Source organism: Pipistrellus hanaki (assembly GCF_964339955.1).
Source record: "Pipistrellus hanaki genome assembly, chromosome: 11".
Lineage (NCBI taxonomy): Eukaryota > Metazoa > Chordata > Mammalia > Chiroptera > Vespertilionidae > Pipistrellus > Pipistrellus hanaki.
Genome location: NC_140513.1, coordinates 40,485,380 through 40,510,122, shown reverse-complemented (window position 1 = coordinate 40,510,122; position 24,743 = coordinate 40,485,380). Strand labels below are relative to the sequence as shown.

At 40.1% G+C, this 24,743-nt stretch overlaps 1 protein-coding gene across 2 annotated transcripts in view; it reads right to left on the bottom strand.

Moving 5' to 3' along the window:
- Positions 1-24,743, bottom strand: part of DOCK8 (dedicator of cytokinesis 8) — a 189,039-nt gene that overhangs the window by 142,645 nt on the left and 21,651 nt on the right. Inside the window, exon 2 of one of the 2 annotated variants that reach the window (XM_084899448.1) lies at positions 7,108-7,213. In XM_084899448.1, coding sequence (XP_084755574.1) covers positions 7,108-7,213 — 106 coding nt within the window. Of the gene's footprint in view, positions 1-5,051; positions 5,198-7,107; positions 7,214-24,743 lie in introns of those variants that run through there. The other variant, XM_084899449.1, reaches the window with a different exon arrangement.

The following is a 24,743-nucleotide window of genomic DNA, read 5'->3' as shown; positions in this document are numbered from 1 at the left end:
ACTTCATCTTAACCAAGGGAAGGACCAAAGTTCTTCCATGGTCTCTGAGGTCTATGCTTGAGCCCTACTTTCTTTATGATCTCATTTCCTATTGCCTACTCTGTTCACCTCACACTCTGCTTCCTTGCTGTTTCTGGAGTATTCCACATATCTTGCCTTGGGGACTTTGCTCTTGCTGTTCCTTCTGACTAGAAGACTTTTCCTTCAGATATCTGTCAAGTTCATTCAGAATCCTTCCCAAGTGTCTCTAGATAGAAGCCTTCACAGACCATCAAATAGGCTCTCTTTTGTGTCACGCTCTATTCCCTTTTCCTTTTTCATTCTTCAAATCATTAAAACCCCCTGATATAGTCTACATTCACTTTTTTTTGTTTATGTCTCCCATTCTAGAATGTAAGTTCCAAGAGGCTAGACCCTTTGCTATACTGTATTCACCACTGTATCTATCACCAGCTCCTAGGGCAGCTCCTGCCACAGAGTGAGACTCAAAACATATTTCTTAAATGAATGAATGAGTGAGTGAGTGAGTGAATGCTTAAGACAATCCTTTCAGCTCTCTGCCATATTTAAGTAAACAGATCTGGAGACAGGTTCTTCTGGCTTCAGTCATTTCAAAGTACAACGTCTTAGACTAACTACTTCCCTGCTTCCACCAATGACAATCTTCCCCTGATGCCACCAAGTGGAAGATGCTGACATGCCATCATAGGCCACCATCTGTTTTTACCAAGGCGGATTTGATTCCCCTGCTTTAAACAGTGACAGTAATACAACTCTTGCTCTGCAGGCAGGGCCCCACTCTTTCATTCTATCTTCCATGTGAATTAGCATGAACACTGTACACTGTACTGAGATCTTCATTTTCTATCACATCCCCTCTGTGAAATCAATGAAACCTAAGAACAGCCCAATCACTTGAAAAATGAAGCACACACGAGCAATGGCACAAGAAAAAATAATAGAGGGCCATATTTATCAAGCGATCAGCCTTAGTAGCCAAAGAAAAAGGTTGTCTTTCTTTTTCAGAAGCTTAAACACATAATAAAAATGAATGATTTCTCAAGTATGAGACTTTCTTCCTACATAAATGTTAAACAGGGGTGGGACAAACGTAGCTGTAGAGTTGGATTAGAAACAGAGTTAATCAAGCTACTGTAATAATAACCTGCGTGTCTTTTTTTTATATGAACAACTGTAAGCCAACTTTTGCCCACCCCTGTGTACAAACATGTCACGTAACCATGGTGGTTGGTTCATATCCAGGATGTGGCTTTTTTACATCCTTTTCTTCGCCCAGGGACATTATGGTCCAGCTGATTCATTCCACTTCACTTCAAAATGTTCTATACTTATTTTTTAAAAACAGGACTTTCCCTCTATAAAAATGTAGGTGAAGATCATTAATGCGATGATAGTGTCTCTCATCCTTCTTTATATTTAAGGCTTAGGGCATAGATCCAACACTTTCCTCTCTTGCATACTTTACTTCTCTTTCTACGTTGAATAATTTAAAAAAATAATTTTAGTATTTTACAGTTTCATTTTAATGAATACACCAAATATAGAGTTTTGACATCTGAGAGTGTCTGGCCAACCATTCACATGGCTGTGGCAACGCAGAATGCCAAGGCCAATGAGCGATACTACATTAAGGCCCCTCCCTCTGGCCCTGGGCACAAAGGACTCTGACAGGAGTGTCAGATAGGCCCAGAACAATTCCATCATCATACCTAAGAAACCAACTCCAATGGTGGTTCCTCTTCATATTCAAATATAAAATTTTAAAAAATATTTTATTGATTTTGAAAATGCTTGAATACACAATCATCACAGCTAACGTCAACAATTAGAGTTTAAAAACAAAAATCTGATTAAACAGGAAAAGAAATCAAACACACCCTTCCTCTCACTTGACTTATCAGATTTATGACAGAAGCCACTATCTTTTTTTTTTAAGATTTTTTTTTTTTCATTGATCCTCAGAGAGAGAGGAAGAGAGAGGGAGAGAGAGAAAAATTTTGATGATGGAGTGAAACATCAACCAACTGACTCCTGCCTCCCAGCTCCGACCAGGGATAAAGCCAGGCATGAGCACTGACAGAGAATTGAATAGCAAACCCTTGTCACAAGGGACAACACTCAACCAACTATCTTTATATATGGATATATCTATAGGAATGCATGTGGTTCTTGCTGACCATACTCTCTGAAACTCGGAACAACTAGGACAACAAGAGAAACTTCACTTTCTTTATGTTCTTCCTCCTATTTGGAACACTCCTACTATGTAGTTCTTTAAACTAGACCACATGTTAAAGTCCCAGGGAACTTTAAGTATCTGGGCCCATCCCGTGAGATTTTTATTTACTCGCTAGAGGCCTGGTACACAAAATTCTTACAGGGGAGATGAAAGTGGGGGGTGGGGGGGTGTCCTTCAGCCCAGCCTGTGCCGTCTCCAATCCAGGACTGCTGGCTGCTAACCGCTCAACTGCCTGCCTGCCTGATCACCCCTAACCACCTCTGCCTGCCTGCCTGATCCTCCCTAAACCCTCTGCTTGCCTGCCTGATGCCCCTAACTACTCCCTGTCAGCTGCTCTCCCCTGCCTGCCTGATCACCCCTAACCACCTCTGCCTTGGTCCCTGCCACCGTGGCTTTGTCCAGAAGTACTTCCGGAAGGACATCCAGAAGATGTCCAGTCTATCCAATCTAATTAGCATATTACCCTTTTATTAGTATAGATTCTATGGTGGGCCTGGCCACAGGTGTTTCTAAAGGTCCCTGTGGCCGAAGCCGGTTTGGCTCAGTGGATAGAGCGTCGTCTGCAGATTGAAAGGTCCCAGGTTCAATTCTGGTCAATTAAAAATATAAAATAAAAAAAATAAAGGTCCCTGTGATTCTGATGCACACAGGACTGAGAATCTTCCTCTAAGTCTCCTCACCTTCCCCATCAAGTCTTTTTTTTTTTTTTTTTAATATATTTTATTGACTTTTCATACAGAGGAAGGGAGAGAGATAGCTAGAAACGTCGATGAGAGAGAAGCATCGACCAGCTGCCTCTTGCACACCCCCTACTGGGGTTGTGCCCGCAACCAACGTACATGCCCTTGACCGGAATTGAACCGGGGACCTTTCAGTCCGCAGACCGATGCTCTACCGCTGAGCCAAACCGGTTTCGGCCCCATCAAGTCTTTATCTCCTATTATGCCATGGATTTTTCTCTCTTCTGAGCACCTACCACACTCAAAGCCAGTATGGATTTCCTATAATATTATCTCAAATAGATCATAAGGCAAAACAATCTCCTATTGATCTTCTTTTAATCTCCTACTGCCTCCACAGTGCCAAACACATAGACAGTAATAGCCACTATTTACACAGCATCTACTATGTCATTTATGTTAACCCCAATGAGGTAGCGTTATTATGCCAATATTGCAAATGAGGAAACTGAAGCCTTCACAGAGGTTGACTTAGCCCAAATTATATACCAATTAAATGACAGTTATACTTCACCCCAGAACCATGTGACTCCAAGATATTTCCTCTTGCCAAACAACAAACTTATAATTGATTGAGTTTTAAATTATTTTATCCAGTTTACTTTAAAAAGAGTAAACAATCATTTGTTTTAGCACGTGGAGTTGTTGAAATGGTGGTTTATATAACAAAGGTAAGAGAAACAAAGGTCAAAATGCACTCATCCTTATTTTTCAATTGTCTAAAAATAATACACTGTACGGCTTCTCACTTTAGAGCAGTTTATTAGGGCAACTTCCGGTTGAGAGTCCTGAGATGACAAACTACTTCTCTGCCTCCCCAGAAATGAACCCTGCTGAACTGTCCCATTATCTTCCCGTGAAATGACATCATTCTTGAAGGGAAAGGGGAATCACCATGAATGTTGATTTCTGTTGGAGGAACCGTCATTTGGGAAGCTGACTCAAGGGGAAGAACAGTCATCTCGTTCTGACATTACAATGGGACAAGCAGGTAAACATCAGGGTGATTTCCTAAGCAGGCCATGTTTTTTTTGTTTTTGTTTTTTTTTTTTAATGGGAATCAAATTGGGGCCTGAGGTTCCCTCATACCCCCTGCTTTACCGTCAGTTCAAAGGAGGAACAAGGGTAACAGACTGTGCTGAGGCAGGAGCAGAGATCTGGGAAAAGATCATCGGAAAACCAAATTGGAGTTACCCAGAATATTGTATTTTAAAGGCTACTTGTTTGCAAATGGAAAAAGGAATAAGTGGAGGAACACAAGATTCTTATACAGTTAAAGAGGTATCTTCTTGGTATCTTCTCTTAGAAAATGGATGTTAAGCCACGTGTTAACTCGGCTGCCCAGCTAACAAAGTAATTAATCCACATCTACTTCCGTAAAACCAAAAAGAACCTGCAGCCATGAGGCAATGGTTTCCTTTGAGACTTTACATTTAGAAAATATTTCTCCTGAAAGAATGTGAGGCTGCAGCATGAGAGTCAAAGCTGGCCTGCAGAGAAGGGGTTAAAGCCTGTTAGCTGAACTTCCTCAAAGCCTCTTTGCAGTGATGTCCACACTCCTTCTCAACACAGCTGGCTGCAGAGCAGTGCTGAGGTCTTAATTTACAAAGAAACAGAGCACCCAGCCCCACCTCCCCACCTTGTTTAAGATAGAAAAGTGTACCCAGTCTCTTTTTAGTCGGATTTTTAATATTCTGGCCTAAGATTTTAGTCATAAATGGCATAATAATTTTGGGGGGTTTTCAATAAAATATACATTAGCACTAAATTAACTTGTCTTGGTTCACAGTTCATCTGATACATCTGAAAGCATGAACATTATGCACCTGATGTGCTTTTATTATCATCCGCAATTTTGAAACAGACAGGAAAAGTACAAATAAAAAAAAAACAGCAGTCGAGCAAGCCACCCGAGTCCTAAGTAGTTTTTTGTTAGAAATGTCACCACAAATGACCTTTTGCAGCCTATTTTTCAGTAGTACTATTTCACCAGTGACACCACACACAAATTATCCCTTTGAAATATCCACCAGCCACTCCGGTAAACATACCTTGAAAGACACACGGTGGAGTCGCGTGTAAATTGTTACAGGAGACAAGATGGCAGCCACAGGAAACGGAGTGGAAGGTTACAAAATTTCTAAGAGCAGAAGTGGTTTTGAAGTAATAAGTGAGCAACAGAAAATAAACCTAACCTCCGCAGGCCAACCGCCAGAACAAGCAAAAAAGTGCACTGCGCGGAGCCTGAGGAAGTGAGGCCAGGGGAGGCTGCCGCTCTCACAGAGGAAGTGAAGGCTCCTTCTGGTTTGGCAAACCATCTCCCTTAAGTCATATGCACCCTACTGAGCACACGTCTGGCATTTAGTCCTCAAATAATAGAGCCCACATAGGCATGCTCAACAATTGGTGTTAAACATGCAGGCAACCTTCAACTTAGAAGGGAGAATGTTTGGTTTTTAAAAAATATATATTTGTTAGGTGTTTTTTTTGTGTGTGTGTTTTTCCCCCAATTACAGTTAACTTTCAATATGATGTTGCATTGGTTTCAGGTGTTTAGCATAGTGGTTAGACAATCACGCCCTGAGTGGCCAGATTATTATGATCTCTGAATGCATAATAATCTGGCCACTCAGTGTATGTCCTATATAATAAAAGGCTAATATGCAAATTGTTCCCTTGACCAGGAGTTCGACCAGTAGGCAGGCCAGCCAACCGACCATGTCCCTTCTCCCCTGGCCAGGCTGGCCAGACCCCACTCATGCACAAATTCATGCACTGGGCCTCTAATGTATATAATATATATTGAGTGGCCAGATTATTATGCATTCAGAGATCTTTTTAAAATATATATATATTTTATTGATTTTTTTTACAGAGAGGAAGAGAGAGGGATAGTTAGAAACATCGATGAGAGAGAATCATCGATCAGCTGCTATTGCACACCCCCTACTGGGGATGTGCCTGCAACCAAGGTACATGCCCTTGACCGGAATCAAACCTGGGATCTTTGCCGGGACCGGTTTGGCTCAGTGGAGAGAGCGTCGGCCTGTGGACTGAAAGGTCCCGGGTTTGATTCCGGGCAAGGGCATGTACCTTGGTTCCGAGCACATCCCCAGTAGGGGTTGTGCAGGAGGCAGCTGATTGATGATTCTCTCTCATCGATGTTTCTAACTCTCTATCCCTCTCTCTTCCTCTCTGAAAAATCAATAAAATATATTAAAAAACAAACAAACAAACAAAAAAACAAAAACCTGGGATCTTTCAGTCCTCAGGCCGACGCTCTATCCACTGAGCCAAACCAGTTTGGGCACGTTTAGAGATCTTAATAATCTGGCCACTCACTGTAAAGTGTCCCGCCTGGTATGAGATTTCATACCAGGCACCACACGAAGGGAGAGGGTGTGTTTAAATTGGGGGCTTGAACTGATTCCAATTATATGAAGTTCTAGATAAGGCAACAAGATGGAAGTAGATCAGTGATGGCCTAGGGCAGTGGTCGGCAAACTGGCTCTGTTGACTAATGAGTTTGCCGACCACTGGCTAGGGCTAGGACTGAGTTCTGGGAGAGGAGACAGACCGCAAAGGGACCATGATGGGATGTTTCAGGTTGGGGACTCTTGACTGAATGGAGGTTAAATAACTACAAATTGGCCAAATTCATCAAACTGTACATTAAAAATGAGTGAATTCTATTGTATGTAAATTACACTTCCAAGAAAATGATTTTTAAAAACTAAGGTTTGTAACTTGGCCTTTCAGGTTTGGGAATACATTTCCCCCCACAAAAGCCTGTTACAAATGGTAGCAAGCGTCCAAGGTTAATCCTCTGCCTCCCTAAAATATGCATCATAATGTGGGTGAAATCACATAGCCTGGAAGTCCACTGAGTCCAGGGACGTCAGAACCACAGCACTTGGAGGCCCAGTTGGCACCCTAAGCCCTATTTGAGGGAGAAAGAGAGAAAATGGTCAGATGTTAACAGTTAGGTCCAGGGCTAGGCACCGGTGGTTGGAAGTGGAAGGCGGCCATGGGGAGACCTAAGGAGAGGAGAGGCAGGAAGCATGCTCACGCGACCGTTCTCTCAGCCAAGCTGAAGCTCACACTTACTAGTTGAAGAGAGGGGAAGCCGGAGGAGGTGCTGATGCTCTGCCGATGGTACTGGCCAAGGTTTGGTGGGAGCGTAAACTGTTTCCTTATTTCCGCCGAAGAATACCTTGGGTTAAAAAGATAAAAATCTAAATGAAGCGATAATTTTTTTTTTTTAAATCATCACAGTTATAGATACGATCTTTGACGTCATGCTATAAAATTTCTGCATTGGCAGGGCAAGCGGCAGAACGGACTACAATGTCCACAGTGGCCCGTGGGAGGACTTTTGTGTGACAATATACACCCTGGAGAAGTTCACAGAGGCCAGGACGCCCATCATCGTGGCCTCTTCCCAGGACTGGAAGGATGACAGCAGGAGGAGGAAGATGAGCTTGAAGCCTGAGGAAAGGGTCCAGGGCAAGCGGCTCCTTCCCAGTCCATTCAGAGGCATCCGGCTACCTCTTATGAATGGACAAAATGTGGCATATCAAACAATGAAGTATTATCCAGCAATAAAAAAGGGGGGGAAACCTGATATATACAACAACATGGATGAACCCTGAAAAAAGTATGCTAAGTGATAGAAGCCAAACCAAAGGATCACATATTATATGAGGTCATCTGTCTCTGGCTAGAGTCCTTTAAACCCCCAGCTGTCGTTTGGATCCAGTCATTCTCCTTTACAGCAGTTAAACCTTTCTGGTCGCCTTCTGCTGTAGCAGAAAATGCTAGAGAACTGTGATACAAACATTTCTACCTCCTGAGGCACCTGAGGTGGTATCTGAAATTCCAAGTCCTGACTATTTTCCACGCTGCTCCTCGTGGAAGATCCTTCCAGTCACCCATCCTGACACTGCTGAGCCCTCAGTCCGCATTCCTGGTGCCCGGAGGGAGAAGATGAGAGTTGTGCTCTATCGTCCACTCAACCTGCTGGCCTGAGTCTGCCGCACAGTGAAATGCTGGCATAGGGGCAGGTTGACATTTGGGCATTTGTTCCTCATTTGTTGGAAGCTCAGAACACACGTTCTCAGGAAATCAGTTCGTGGTGGCTGGATTCTGAGGCTCGTTCACAGACATGTACTTAAACCACGAGGCCACCGCAGACGATAACTATTGTAGAAACTAACAGATGATTGAGGATCGATGAGATCATGTATTTGAAAGTGCTGTGTTTCAAATAGGAATATGTACATTTAAAATGGTATCATTTAAAAAATATCATGAATAAAGCTTATTATGTGTTTTTTTCACTATAATATGTGGTAGGGCACAGCACAGGTTTCTGACATTATTAGTGAGGTTTCTGACGAGGTCTCTGTGGCTCCCAACCTTGGCAATGTGGTTCATCCAGAGAAGCAGGAAATGTGTTCTGGTAATTCTGATGAAAGTGTAAGAATATTAAGATAAGGAGCTAAGTATTCTACTAGCTATCAGGGACGTGCAAGTCAAAACCACAAGGAGATGCCACCTCACAACCACTAGCATGGCTATGACAAAAAGGACGGGCAAGAATAAGTGTTGGTGAGGATGTAGAGACACTGAAGCCCTCATCATACATTCTGGGTGAGGATGTAAAATGGGGAATTTGCTCAAAAAGTTAAAAAGAGTTCTCCTACATCTCAGCACTCCTAGGTATATATCCAAGAAATCTGAAAACATTCTTCCAAAAGTGGAAACAACCCATCATCTTCCATAGGAAAACATATACACATTTTATTACTCATTCATCGTAGCCAAAAGTGGAAACAACCCATCATCTTATGAATGGACAAACAAAATGTGGTATATCAAACAATAAAATATTATTCAGCAATAAAAGGGGGCGGGGAACCTGGTATATACACAAATGAATCCTAAAAAATTATGCTAAGTGAAAGAAACTACACCAAACGATCACATATTACATGATTCTTTATATAAAATATCCAGAAAAAGCCCTAGCTACCTTGGGCTGGGAGGGTTGGAGGCAAATAGAGAGTGACTTCTAATGGAAATGAGGTTTCTTGGGAGAGCGGATATAAAATGTTCTAAAATTGACTGTGGTTATGGATGCCAACTCTGTGAATATAATAAAATCCATTGAATTATAAATGTTAAATAGCTGAATTGTGTGGTGTGTGAATTATTTCCAAATAAAACAGATAGATAGGTAAGCACAGACTGATAAAGATATAGACATAAATGTGGCTGTGTGTGTAAGCATTCTATGGAGACAAGAGTGAAAGCAAGAAATGCCCAATTTAGCATGACAGCCAGGAATGGAGGAGAAGTACAGATTTTGATCCCAAGTGCTCCAGAGGTTGATTTCTTTCTTTTAAAAAAATATATTTTATTGATTTTTTACAGAGAGGAAGGGAGAGGGATAGAGAGTTAGGAACATTGATGAGAGAGAAACATCGATCAGCTGACTCCTGCACACCTCCTACTGGGGATGTGCCTGCAACCAAGGTACATGCCCTTGACCAGAATCGAACCTGGAACCTTTCTGTCCACAGGCTAATGCTCTATCTACTGAGCCAAACTCAGAGCTGACACTCTATCTACTGAGCCAAACTCAGGTCGATTTTCATTACAAGTTGGACAGTCACCAATTTCTAAAAAGTAGAACAAAAGGCCCATCTTCCATAAATAACATTGTACCCTGTGTTTGGCACCACAGGAACCCAAACCAGCATGGCAAGCATTTATTTGCTGACATAGAAGATGGCCATCGTCACAGAATGCTGAGATGACAACAAGCAAAGGCACTATTTTCTATCCGAGTTGACTTTCCAAAGATGAGACTGCCTGTTCCTTCGACTTGTCTCCAGGTCCTGCCCCCAAGACCTCTCAAACAGCCCATGTGACTGTCCTGGCCATTCTAAAGGCCTTCCTGTCATAGACCAGAGGGTCTCCTTGAAATGGGGACATCTGAAAGTGTTCAGGAAAGGCAGTGGCCTTGTGGGAGAACATCATAGAATGGCAGGAGGGGTATGTTTTTGCATTCATTTTGAAGTAAACTCTGTCATCCTATGCCAAACTCCCAGTGCTTTTTTCATCATGAAATTATAATGTTCCTGCTCTCCAATTTTCTTTAAAAGAGTGAGCTGGGATTCCTGCTGCAGCCCTGCATCTACATTTTCTAATTCAGATCTATACAACCGCTCTTCCCTAACAGGTGGAGCCTGGCCTAAGGATCCTATTTCCCATTTCTTACAGACTCAATTCTACAAAAGGTAGTTACGCCGGTCCCTTCAAAACTGTCAATAGGAGGTGAGTCGTTTGTCCTTAAAATGAAAACAGTTAATTATCCCACATGGAAAAGACCTGCCTCACATCGCTTAAAGAACTTCACAATAAAATGTCTCTGGAGAGGCCCCTATGCTCATATTAAACTAGCAAAAATAGGCTGGGATGATGAAATTACATATTGGTCAAGTTGTGGGAAAACCAGCAGGGCCCACACCCCTGTGGGTTGTATATTGGTTCAGTGTCTCCAGAAAGCAATACTATAATATGCAATGAGAACTATAAAACTGTCATTGCTCTTTCATCTAATTCTTTCACTTTGGAGAATGTGCACAATGGAATTCATACAAACAAAAACATAATTTGAGCAGAAACGAGCATAAGAACTGTATATGTCAGCAAATCTTTGAAAATAACCAAAACGTCCAACCCTTGGCAGAACACTAAGTAAATAATAGCATAAAATAGATGAAATATGATTTTACCATTTAAAACAACAAAATATATGAATTAGGTTGACCCATGGACATGTGTATACAAAATAAATTACAAGTAAAAAGTGATATGTGGAACTCAATACATATACTTTTCAATATATGTGTAAGCATTCCACAAGGATGAGAAATCTTTTTGGATAGTTATATAAAGGCAGTTTAATAACTATCCCGTTCAGTTCTTTTTCCTACAAAGTTGCTTAAGTTCATGATTTTAAAAAATGCATACATATAGTTAGGTGGAGTCACACATGTACTAGTTGAGATTTTTAAAAATTATGTAAACATCAGCCATTAAATTTACTAATATGGAGCTTCATTCTCAAAAGAGCACCTAGTACCCCAGTCTCTAAAGCCACCCTCTTCTCTAGGCCAGCCCCAGTGAAGGGGAAAGGCTGCCCACACAAATAAGAAAACCCAGCCAGCGCAAGAGCTCATGCAGGCTTAGTGTCCACGCAGGCATTGCATATGGGTTTTATTTCCTTTGCATTTAAGTCTCAAACCGAATCCAACATATCTAATGTAATTTTGTGATACTGTACTATATTATATTATGACTAGGAGCCCAGAGTGCAATTCGAAATCGCATGGCGCTACCCTCCCTTGCATTGCTGTGGTTGCTGGCGATCTGGCCCAGCCCTGCCTCCCTCTCTAGCCCATGAAGCAGCCACAGCCACTGCTGATCAGGCCTTCCCCCAGCTCATGGCACGAAGGCCCCTGTCGCGCACAACCTCCTCCTATCGGGTCAACCAGTTACAGCATCCCAGTTAATTAGCATATTTCTCTAATATATATATGTGTGTGTGTGTGTGTGTGTGTGTGTGTGTGTGTGTGTGTGTAATTTCTCTGATGAACTAAGATACTCTTCTTCTAATTACTCAAAATGCTGTATACATATTATCTTTATTTCTACAAATTTAATTGGGAAGATGCTTTGGAGTTTGTTTAAAATGGTGACACAGTAAAACATCTATATAATGGATTAATTCAGGGGAGGGGATGACTGTTAAAGCTGAAAATCCATTATATAATAAAGTAGGTTTTCCAAATGCGTTTGTTAAAAAAAAAATGACAGCCAAAACCCGTTTGGCTCAGTGGATAGAGTGTTGATCTGCGGACCAAAAGGTCCCAGGTTTGATTCTGGTCAAGGGCATGTACCTTGGTTGCGGGCACATCCCCCATAGGGGGTGTGCAGGAGGCAGCTGATGAATGTTTCTCTCTCATCGATGTTTTTAGCTCTCTATCCTTCTCCCTTTCTCTCTGTAAAAAATCAATAAAATATATATATATTTTTAAGTAACAGTGAATGAAAAACAAAACAAAACAAAACAAAAAACCTGTTAATTTGATTATAAGCAAATCTTGGTTAACAGCATTTTAAAATTAACAGGGTACTATTGTTCACATATGAAATATGGACTGGAAATTTTGTCTGCTAAATCTGAAGTTTGTTAAATCAACGTTCACAAAATTGAGGGTTTACTGTACCTCTCTTCAGGAGTCCAAATGGTGGAAGGGGGTGGACAGTGAAGCTCTCTGTGTTTATTTAGAGGACAGGTAACCGGGACATGTAAGTACCAGCGGAACTCATGAAAGAGCAGAGCTTGTCAAGCGTGGCTTACAGACCCGTTGCACCAAAGTCATCAGCTTCTTAATAAAAATGCAGATTCCTCAACCTTACCCCAGTCCTGCATCAGCATCTTTGTGGTGTGGTCTGGAAACTCCAGATGACTTATATGTCCAATAAAGTATAACATTCACTGATAGTGCAAGACTATGCAAGTGTGGTTGGTTCATTCATTTATCCATAAAACATGGAGGGCACACAAAACGCCAGGCTCTTTGCCAAGTGCTAGGAATTAAAGTTCAAGAAGATACTATTGCTGAAACCAGTTTGGCTCAGTGGATAGAGCGTCGGCCTGCGGACTGGGGGGTTTCAGGTTCAATTCCGGCCAAGGGCATGTACCTGGGTTGTGGGCATATCCCCAGTAGGGGGTATGCAGGAGGCAGCTGATCGATGTTTCTCTCTCATCAATGTTTCTAACTCTCCCTCTCTTCCTCTCTGTAAAAAATCAATAAAAATATATTTTAATATATTTTAAAAAAAGAAAAAAAAGATACTATTGCTGTTCCCAGTCCAGTGGGTGGGAAGGAGGAAGACAGATGGTCAATGGAATACATAGTTATAATACAATATAATAAGCATTATAAGAAAGGTGCAGTGCCTTATAAGTAATGAGGAGGAAGTTGCTAATTCAGCCCAGGAATTATTAGTAGGCTTCTGGGATAAGAAGGCTTTTGAACCATATTTTGAAGGAAAAAAATGAGGAAGAGCCGACCTGATGGAAAAGAAGACAATGCATTTCAAGCATTAAAACAAACAAAGCAAAACAAAACAAAAAAAATCTCATAATATCTAGACATTAGGTTTCCATACTCCTACCTTACGTACTTTAACCACCTGGCTGCCCCAATTCTTTACAACAGAGATAGGTAGAAGAGCAAAGAAAAAGAAGGAGAATTCGTCCCGAGTGCTGACAGTTGCCAGCTAGTTGAGTTCAGTACATTAGTTCACCAGGCTGGGTCTTAGTTTCATCACATGTGACTGGGCTACTTGACCTCCTGAGAGGGCACCCTTCCAGCTCTAACGGGCACAGATGCTCAAGGATCTCCAGGCGGAACAATCGGTAGCATGATCCACACCAGCAGCTGTGCTAGGGAACCGGGCACCGGAAGGCTTCGCTCTGGCTTTCATCCCTGAAAGAACATTCTCTCACTATGCTGGTGTGGTCAGCAGCCAAGGTGGCTAGAGGAGTATAAGGCTGATCGAAGAGGGAAACCCTGTCTATAAGCACTTAAAGAAGTTTAGGGTTTTCCTGAATCTGACATGTATGAAACAACAGTGAAAGGAGCAAAAGGGGTAGAATAAAGAAAAGCAAATGTATACTTTACTCTTAGTAACAAATACCTGACTGTAATACTCTCAGCAAATACAAATTATAAAGTACATAGCTAATAATAAATAATAATTACGGATTTGTGGGTGGCATATGTAGCCACAAACACATGGTATAATTGAACTTTACAAAATAGCTGTTGTTCAGGACTAGAAATGACTCAGACCAAGTAAGCAGTGAAAGAATATTACCCCCACACTTCCTGAATTATAGTTAGGTCAGTGCGGTAGAAAAAAATAATAATGATTTTAAAATTTGTTGTATGTAGCTCGGAATGATGTAAATAGCACTGGGTTGGATCACAGTGTATGCCGTGTATAAGGTCCAGAAACACAGGCGAGTAGCTCCTGGAATTGACCACACAGAAATGATCTAAGGCTTTGTCTGAGGTGTATCCTCAGATTCTTGTAGTAAAGTACACCTTTAAATTTAAAAGTCTATGAAATTAATTTCTATAGTAAATTTTGTATGTGTATTATATATAATATATGATGCATATTGTATCTATTCATATATATATATATATATATATATATATATATATCCTCACATATACATACATGCATACATATTTTGAGCAATGAAGTCTCTCTTTTAAATCCTCACCAGAAGACATGCAGAGAGAAAGAGAGAGAGAGAGAAAGAGAGAGAAACACTGATGTGAGAGAAACACTGATGTGAGAGAAATATCCATCAGTTGCCTTCAATGCCCCGACAGGGCACTGAACCTGAAATCCAGGTACATGCCCTGATTGGGAATCCAACCTTCAGCCTTTCCGTGCATGGGAAAACACTCCAACCAACTGAGCCGCTCCAACAAGGAAAGCAATGAAATCTTGAATGAATTCCTCAGAAGTTTGTCAACCTGTGGCTTCATAATAGATATTTCAGATTGAGAGGGTCTCATGTTTTCCATCTCTTCTCATAAAGAGAGATGGCATACATGAACAAATTCTCTACAGATGATTTGACAGGGGGAGACATGATTACGAAGAGACACATGCTCTGTATAAACAAGCTGGAGAATTTACATTTCTTCATCATATGGGAGGAATCCCAAACTCTTTCACTTGGAAAATTCCTCTGAATACAGAAGAGCATTTATCAGATGATGTAGGTGTTGGAGGATTCCCACAGCAAGCCTAGAGAAGGATTGCTCAATGTCTTCCTGCCTCTGTAAGGCACCACTCTTCCCGGTCCTTATTTATCATGATACAACTTAGTTTCTCACATCATCACCATCCACTGATGTGGCAGCATAATCCCCTAAAAGAACATCTGTAAATATCAAGTGCTTTTTGTTTGTAACTATTTAAAGAAAAAAAGGTTTCTTCAGAAAAGTGTGTTGAGAATAAAGAAACAGCTCTAACATATGTAAACTGAAGTCCCAAAGGAGGAGAGACAAAACAGAAACAGAAGGAATACTTAAGGAAATGTTGTTGACAAAACATACCAAAGATTAGATTCATAAAGCTCATTCACAAATGCCCATCAGAATCAGTACAGAAAATCAACCTAGACACATCACAGTAAAACAGAAAGAGAAAACTTAAATGTTCCTGAAAAAAATTTGCAGGAAAGACACATGATCTTCAAAGACATATTAAAGGTATATTACTTCAAAGTGTAATAATAAGACTAACAAGTGGTTTCACATTTAAAAAGGTGAAATCCAAAAGCCAATGCAATGACATCTTTAAACTGTTGAAAGAAAACTACCAATCTAGAATTTTCCACCCAGTGAAAATACCCTTCATTAGTAAAGGATAAATGCTTCATCAGATAAACAAAAGGCGAGAGACTTTATTACCATCAGAGCCATACTAAAAGAAATAGTAAAGAGTTTTTCAGGCAGAAGAAAATGATCCCAGAAGGAAGCACAGAATGCTGAAAACAATAAAATATGCCAACAGGGTAAATACATAAGTATATCTCAGTGATAGTGACTATACAAAGTAGTAGTAATAATAATAATGTAGAGTTTAAAATATACATGACATTAAAATACATGTCAACAACACAAAAGGTGAGAGGAGATAAACGAAGTTAAGTATTCTAATGTTCTTGCACTATTTTGGAAATGGTAAAAGTACCAATTAATATTACAACTCTATTAAGTCGATTATGTATTGTTGTAATCTCTATAGAAACAGACAGGTTGAAAAAAAATTGTAAGATTATACATTAAAACTGAAATATACCAGCGATTATATTAAAGTGCACTAGGCCCCTACTATTAAATACAATATAAACACATAAATTCTCCAATAAGGAAAAAAATCACCAAATTACATTAAAAAACTTTGAAATTTATAGGAGACATACCTTACTTAATAACATATTATCCATGTTTTTGGCTATTACAAATAAAGCTGCTATAAAACAGTCCTGTGCAAATCTTTATGTGGGCATATTCTCTCATTTCTCTTGGGTAAATGCCTAAATAAACTGTTTACAAAGTGGTTTAAAAAAAAAGTTACGCAAAAACGACCAAAATAAAGATGGTGAGCTCTAGTAATACCAGGCAGAAAGAACTTTATGACATTGAAGGTTGGTTAGACATACTGAGTTTGTGGGCCCAATGAGCACTCCAAGGGGAGGTCAAGTTGGCAGCTGGGTAAACAGATCTGGAGCAACAATGAGAGGTTCAGGTTACAGATATAAATTTGGCCAGGCTTGAGCTCAAAGCTGTTTTTCTAGTATGGGTGAGGGATCTCCACCTCTCTACCTATGGTTTCTCACCCATCTCCCACGCCCTGTAGATGGCTGCACGTGGTGCATACAATGGTGCAGTTAGAACCTGTGGTCTTGGAGCAAAACCACACAACCTAGCTAAAGAGCAAATAAACCGACCTTTCAAAACAAATGATCACGCATATGTTTTGGCTTTGACTCCTCTCTGATGAGTTCAATCTCTGAGGAAAAGGAAGGTCATAAGAGTTTTCAACAAGTTTTCCAAAATCTTGAAAGCAGTGTCTGAACCACAGAAGAATTTGTGGCATGAAATTATACCAAAGTCATGAAATAAAAATAGGTGTGCCTCTAGATGTTGAGGAAAATCTTCCCAATGATTAGGATTGTGGAAGATTCAAATAGTGTTTTAGTGAGAACAGAAAACCATGCTAGTATTCATTGAGTGCTTACATTGCTTTGGCCCCGTGCTGAGCAACTGATGTGCACTATTTCACTGAATCCTCACAGCAACACGATGGACCAAGTTTATCTTCCCCATTGGACAAAGGTCAAACTCAAAGGGTCTGGAGCCAGGATTTGAATCCAAGCTATCTGATTTCAAGGACCATATTCTTAGTCAGTATGATTATATAAACTTAAAAAATTATATTTAAATCTAAGCACACTATTAAAAATCTATAGAAAGGAAACCACTAGAAGGAAATACTATTCACAGTTATGTTAGAGAGCCAGGATAAGTGTGTGTGTTTGGTTTTCTTCCTATTCTCTTTTCTTTTTCCAAATGGTGCTATGGTTGCCATAATCTTATGACCGAAATCATGTAGACACATGCACATACATACATTTTAACCTACTATACTATCAGCTTTCTGAGTAATGTAAGTTCTTCTGTTGAGACATGGGAATGAGCTTGAACATCGTAAGAGTCACCTGAGGTCTCCTTTCAACATTACTTTTGTTTTCAAGTCTTTTCATTGGGTTTTTATTTTTATTTTTTTATTTTTAAAAATATATATATTTTATTGATTTTGTACAGAGAGGAAGGGAGAGAGATAGCAAGTTAGAAACATCGATGAGAGAGTCATCGATCAGCTGCCTCCTGCACACCCCCTACTGGGGATGTGCCCGCAACCAAGGTACATGCCCTTGACCGGAATCGAACCAGGGACTCTTCAGTCCCCAAGCCGACGCTCTATCCACTGAGCCAAACCGGTTTCGGCTCATTGGGTTTTTAAATAAAACTGTGTTCTCAGCCTTTTTTGAGCTCTTGTACCCACTTCCTAATCTATCTGGGTTTAATTAAACTCAGCAAACATTGCTAGTTGCTATTGATTAAGAGCACATCGTTTCTCTATTCTGATTTGTGATTTATCAAAGTTATTTGTCCTGGGCATGGCCAGCTCCTTGGCCACTTAGCGGCCATGTGCTATATTTTCATTGAGGGCCATACAATGGGGCTATTTGTTTTCAGATGTGCTGACCATGGGAGGGAGTTAGCAGCATTTATGTGTTTTGGTGAGGTGGCTTCAGGAAGACTCTGACAGCCTTCTGCTACCCAAGGTGACTACAGCTGTGAATAAAAAATGACTTTTGCTCTTGGGTAAAATGGGGAGAGTATAACTCCCTCCCTTTTTGTGAGTTTCCTCTGTCAGATTGTGGAACATACTGAGGCAACTGAGAAAGATTTTTTGCCCTTCAACATGGCGTCGACCTGTGTCGGACAATTGAAACTATGTTGAGGACCATAAGGTTGGCTGTATCTTTGTGAGCGCCCTTTACAGTAATGGTTCTCAAAGTCTAGCCCCCTGACCAACATCAGCGTCACCTGTTAGAAATGCAATGTCTTGGGCCTCACCCCAGACCTATTGAATCTTACGCTTTGGGGGTGGGGCCCAGCAATCTGTGTTTTAACAAGCCCTTCAGGGAATTCTGATACATTCTTGTCTGAGAGCTACTGCTCTATTTGACCAAACAAATTCCAGCTCTGCTGGCCAGCCTTCCCCTTTTCGTCATCTTTGCTCAGAAACTTCAGACCCTTCCTTAGCCTAGCTAATCCTGCCCAGCTAGTTAATTTGAAAAATCAAGATTCTAACAGATATTCTTTTTAAAAAATATATATTTTATTGATTTTTTACAGAGAGGAAGGGAGAGGGATAGAGAGTTAGAAACATTGATGAGAAACACCAATCAGCTGCCACCATTCTTTTGTATCAAGCATTGCCCTGTCCACTGATCTTCCAGTGTTTCATGACAGTGGTTATCTGAGGCAAGAGAATCTTTTGGTGCCTTCCTGGGAGGGATGGAGATGGTTGAAATGAGGGAAAATTTTTCAAAAAGGAAAAGGAACCAGACACCACCTCAACAAACCAAATTTAGTCACTCACAGGGCAAAGGAAATCTCCCTGAAGCTTCTAAAGTTTATATCTTTATAGGTTTCAAGTGTTATGCACACATTCTATAAAGCCAAAACATTTTCATAACAGCTCTTCCATGATGTAAGTCATATCTCCATTTTGCAGAAAAGGAAACTGAAGCTGGGAAGAGTTGGGTGACCGAGTCGGGTTCTGAAGCAGAGCCGGTGGTTTCTGACCTAAGGAACCAAGTCTTTTCCGAAGTGTCTCTCCCCCCACCCCCTCCCTTTGCCTGGACAGGCATATTTACACTCACTTAACTTTAACACCCATTCTTTTCCGGAAGTAAGGCCCAGCCTCCTGACTACATTTTCTGGGAAGCCACCATATCTTTGATCATTTCTGCAAATAACCTTTCCTCCTAGCATCAGACAGAAAGAGGCTTATTTTGTGTTCTACCTACTACTTGCCATAACAATTCTAATGCTGCATCCTTAATAAAATTTCTATCTAATTATAATAAGATCCTTTACTCATCACGTACTGTTGGTCATATTAGTATGATATATGCAGAAGTAAAAAAAAAAAAATCTCTTAAATTACTTCCTAATATAAATGGGAGTATACTCCAGTTACTAAATAGTTATTCAAGTTGACAGTTCTTAGCATAGTATTTGCTTTGGTGAAATTGTGAGGACAGAGTTATGAACCAAGGAGGTATTTTAAGTCAAAAATACTGGCTAAAAACACCAGCTCATCTAATTTGAGGGAAAGAGATTTTTTTATGCAGTATTTTTTCATAACATTACAATAATAGAATATTATAATAATACTATACTTATTGTATAAAAATATGATAACACTATACTTATTGCAAAATTTATACTAATGAGTATTCTTTTAAAAAAATAATTTTATTGATTTCAGAGAGAAAGGGAGAGGGAGGGAGAAAGAGAGAGAAACATCAATGATGAAAGAGAATCATTGAGCCACTGCCTCCTGCAAGCCCCTCACTGGAGATCAGCCACAACCTGGGCATGTGCCCTAACTGGGAATCAAACTGTGACCTCCTTGTTCTTAGGTCAACGTTTAACCACTGAGCCATGTCAGTGGGGCAGTATAAATTATTCTTAATACTGAGAAATTATAAGAGACTAGATGGTATGGATGATAAAGTTATAGGAACTTTTTGAAAGATATATGGCAAATGTGAAGATTGTATATAAAGAAATTAATTTTTTCCTATTAATTGATGATTTCTCCATTATTAATCATCTTAAAATCAAAACTGTCAAGAGCCTCAAAATAATTATAAGGATCACCTAAAGACATTGTCTTTAGATTTCTGCAAAATACTTGTAATTGGGCACATATATGATAATCTTTCCTTTTATGTACTGAGGCTGTTTCTTTTTTAAAGAAAACTTTAATATATGCAGAAGTAAAAAAAAAATCTTTTAAATCACTTCCTAATATAAATTGGAGTATTTTCAAGTTAATACATAACAACATGGCTAGCTACCTCAGCCAAACTTTGAACACCCCTTTGTCATCCTTGTCCTGGAATCCTTTTCCTTCTGGCAATGAACCTCAGACGTTAGCATCCATAAGATTAGCTAGGGAACTGATCAGTGATGCAGGTGTCTGGTCCCCATCTCCAGAAAGACTGAGCATGGCCAGCAGCTGTATGTTTAATAACCCCGGGGGGTTCAGGTGTAGCCCATCTAAGCACATCTTGAGATCAGGCAACAGCTGCCTCATGCACTCAAAGAAATTGAAAAATCTGGACTAAGAAACCTAGGTCCCTGCTAAACCAACCTGGAAATCTCAGGTAATAATACATACTTGGGGCTCACTCAGGTGGGACCTGGAAAAAACTGTGTCTGTGCAGTTCTGCCTGTGATTTCCCACTTCCTCAGCGGGGGAAGGACTTATCCATAAGGCAGGACGGTCAAGGTTCCCAGGATGACCTCCGTAAACACTCTCCTCCTCACCACTATGCAAACAAGATCAAGGCACTTTAGATTACAAAAGTTAAGAAAAAAGAAAGAGAAAGGAGGAAAGAAGGATGAGAAGGAATTTTTTTAAGGGAAAAAAATAAAAGAAAGGTAATATTACTCACGTAAGTAGAGTGAACTGCACAGTAAATCTGGAATAACTACCGGGTCTGCTTCAGAAGGCATGTCCTCAGCTAAGCCAGAATACTCTCCAGTAACCAAATTGTAAGAGTTGGGAATTATTCCTTTTCTGGCCTCATATTTTCTGCAGAGTCCATGAAGGTATAATAGGATGGTCTCAGTCACAAACCTTAATCTGTAACAAACTGTGGAATGGAACGGCATCCCTCAGTGAGATCTTGCTGACCAAATTCTTCTTTAGATGCCACCCACAGAGGATTTGCAAATTCTGCCACAGGTCTGGCTATTCCATTAAGACTGTATCTTACTGTTGATATCAGGGTTCCTATTGAAATGCTCACCTATGCAGTTCCCAGTATTAAACTCACAAGGAAATACACTTTCCTAAAAAATAGCTTTCTTTTGACCTTCCACAGGAGAATAATAACTTTAACTTCTTACAGTTCCAGAATACTTTGTGCTTTAAAAGCCTCTGGCATTTGAACACCATTCAAAATCTTGGCCTCACCTTCTTTCCTCAATGCATGAGGGTGTAGTTATAATCCTGAGGGTAATCAAGTGCCTGTGCATCAGGCGATTGCACTGAACACGCTAAGGTGAAGTTAATACATGGTAATCAACATGAATGAGATTGCAGAAATGAAAGGCCTAAAACTGGTTTCTGAAATGAAATGGTGGAGAGGATATGTGGTGGGCACAAAGCCAACATCCACACAGCTACTCCTGTGGCATCCCTTTTGGTCAAGAACAAGGTGTGCCCCATAAGAAGGCAGCTGAACATAGCTCCACCTCTGCTAGTCTCTTATTTAGCATAACTTCCAGAGCCTTACGATGTCTCTCCTCCCCTACCCAGAGCCTCACTGCTAGGAAGTAGGTAAGCCAAGCCAAAGTTGCTTAGGGAGGTTAAGGGACAAGTCAACACTTAGTAAAGTTAAAGGAATGCAAAACTGGAACAAGAACTCTGGTCTCTTAATGCCTGGGAAATTAGACTGTGGTCTTTTTTCTAAGGAAAGTTGCTTTAAGTAGCCACAACAGGCAGAAATCTTTGTGTTATACTTTAAAAGGAACAAAAATCCCGACCAACTATTCCTTGCCATGTTGTAATTCCCACCACTCTAAAGCTTATAGGAAGTGTTTCATTGGGTTGAATGACCAGTGACTTTAGAGAACAATATATAAACTAAGCCTACTGTGGTGTCAAACCATTGTATCAGCTTAATCTGTTTCCACTAATCTCATACAGGGACATTAAGAAAATGAAGCCTAGACCATCACATAGGGGGCTGAATAAGATAATGAGTCTTTGAAGCAATGGTGGGAATGGGGATTCAGTCTTTTTCCAGGAAGGACGGAGAGTAAAGAAGGTAAAACCAGGCTTTCAAGACTAATCTATGACAAATGAATTTTGGATCAAACCCTTGTCCCAAGGACAGAACAATGCACTCTGTGCCTTAGGACACCCTAGGTCCAACTTTGCTCATTCACCAGTTTTCCTTAGATTAGAAAATTAGTTTAAATACATGTTGGCTATAAATAAAAGTTAACAATAAAAGCCTGCCTTAACAGATGCAAGGAAGTCTGCACAGGAAAATTTTTTACAATAAGCAAATCTATTAATATATACAAATTTCAGTTATAAAACAGTCTTGGGGATATAAAGTACAGCATAGGGAATATTGCAATAATTACGCATGATGTCAAATGGGTGAACACTTTATAAGTTATATAAATATCTAATACTATGCTGTACACCTGAAACCAATATAATATGTCAACTGTAACTAAAAGTAAAAAATTTTTAAATAAGCAAATCTAACAAGAAATTATCTATAATATCCTCATGCTAACTTATATAAACATTTTCCAACAGTGATAACCTTAGTTCAAATCCTGCTTCATCACATACTAATTGTCTGATCTTAGGCAAATTAGTTGACCCTGTTAAACATGGTGGGTGGGCACAAGCATGGAGACACACAGAGAGGAGGCTATAAGCAGATGTTGTAAAGCAATAGAAGCCACGAGTGAGCAGAAGCCATAAAGGGAAAATGTCAACAGGACTAGCAGAGGAGGCAGAGGAGCAGGTAGAGCAAAGAGGGAAAGAGAGAGACCTGGAGTCTCAGGCCTGTCAGGCTATATGAGTTGCCTTTGCCAGACTATAGGAATTCAGCCTCTCTTTGACCTCATAGTTAGGTATCTTATGCAGTGAGCAACCTACACAGCCTTACGTGGAAGGCCTGGGCCCATGCCTAGCAGCAGAGATTGGCATTAACGAGGGCAAAGCCAAGATCACAGACCCATTGGGAAATGTGAGGGACTACTCAACTCCAGGCCGTCATTGCCACGTAGGAGTATACGCCTCGTGTTACTGGAAATCTGGATTTGCATGTGAAATTGGCGGTTTGTAAATGCTGGCAGGGGAGAAAAAAAAGAAAGGAAGAAAAAATTACTCTTGGATCTGCTAAGGACCTCCTTGTTCTCCATACTTTGTGGTGTCTCCTTAAAAATAATTAACCATTAATTGAGTTAACCTAAGAGTATCTAGAATCATTATAGCTTAGAAAAGCTTACTACCATGTATAGCTACTGTTACTACAATTAACAATGCTAGGTCACACAATGAATGCTTCCTCTCTGGCAGGAACTGTCTTAATTAGCCCATTTAATCCTCACAACAATCCTTTGAGGTAGGCATTATTATCTCCACTTTACAAATTAGGAAACGAAGGCCAGGAAAGGCCAAGTAACTTGCCGTAAAAACGTTCCGATAGGAGTTAAACTTTTGACTTGTTCCTTTTCCAGCAGCTTAGCAACGGAAAGCTTACTGTGTGAAAGCTTTCCCAAGAAGGCATATTAAACTTTACCCTGCCTACTGAGAACAGGTTTTGGCTTGTCACTGAGACTTTGAACCCAGCTCCAATATCATTAATCCTCCCATGGGTGAGTAGTCTTGAAATATGTTCCAAATGAAATTCTAATACCCACATTAGCAGTGGGAAAAAAGATTGAAGAGCAATTATTGAAGGTTGCTTTTTCATCAACTACAATTCTCTTTTTTTGTATGTATTGCCAAAAAAAACAAATCTCAAGCTCAACAAAAGCGAAACCCTTTGAAGACCCAAATCTGTTCATGCACCAAGTATTTTTCCGGAATATGGGATGGAGAAGGTAGAGGAAGTAGCTGGAACAGTGCACGAGGGTTCCCTTTTCTCCACATCCTCACCAACACTTGTTGTTTATTGATTTACTGATGATAGCCATTTCTGAGAGGTGTGAGGTGATATCTCACTGTGTTTTTAATTTGCATCTCTCTGATGATTAGTGACATTGAACATATTTTCATAGGTCTATTGGCCATCTATCTGTATGTCCTCTTTGGAGAAGTGTCTATTCAGGTTCTTTGCCCATTTTTAAATTAGATTGTCTGTCTTCCTGGTGTTGAGTTGTATAAGCTCTTTACATATTTTGAAAATTAACCCCTTAGCAGATGTATCATTGGCAAATATATTCTCCCATACAGTGAGTGCCCTTTTCATTTTGTTGATGATTTTCTTTGCTGTGCAAAAGCTGCTTAGTGTGATGTAGTTCCATTTTTTTATTTTTTTAATCATTTGTTTCCCTTACCTTAAGAGACATATGGGCAAGAATATTGCTATGAGAGATGTCTGAGATTTTACTGTCCATATTTAAAAAAAAAAAATCCTAGAATAAAGGGAGTAAAAGGAGGGAAAATGGGAGCTATCTATAATACTATCTATCTAATAAAAGAGTAGCATGATAATTGATCGTACC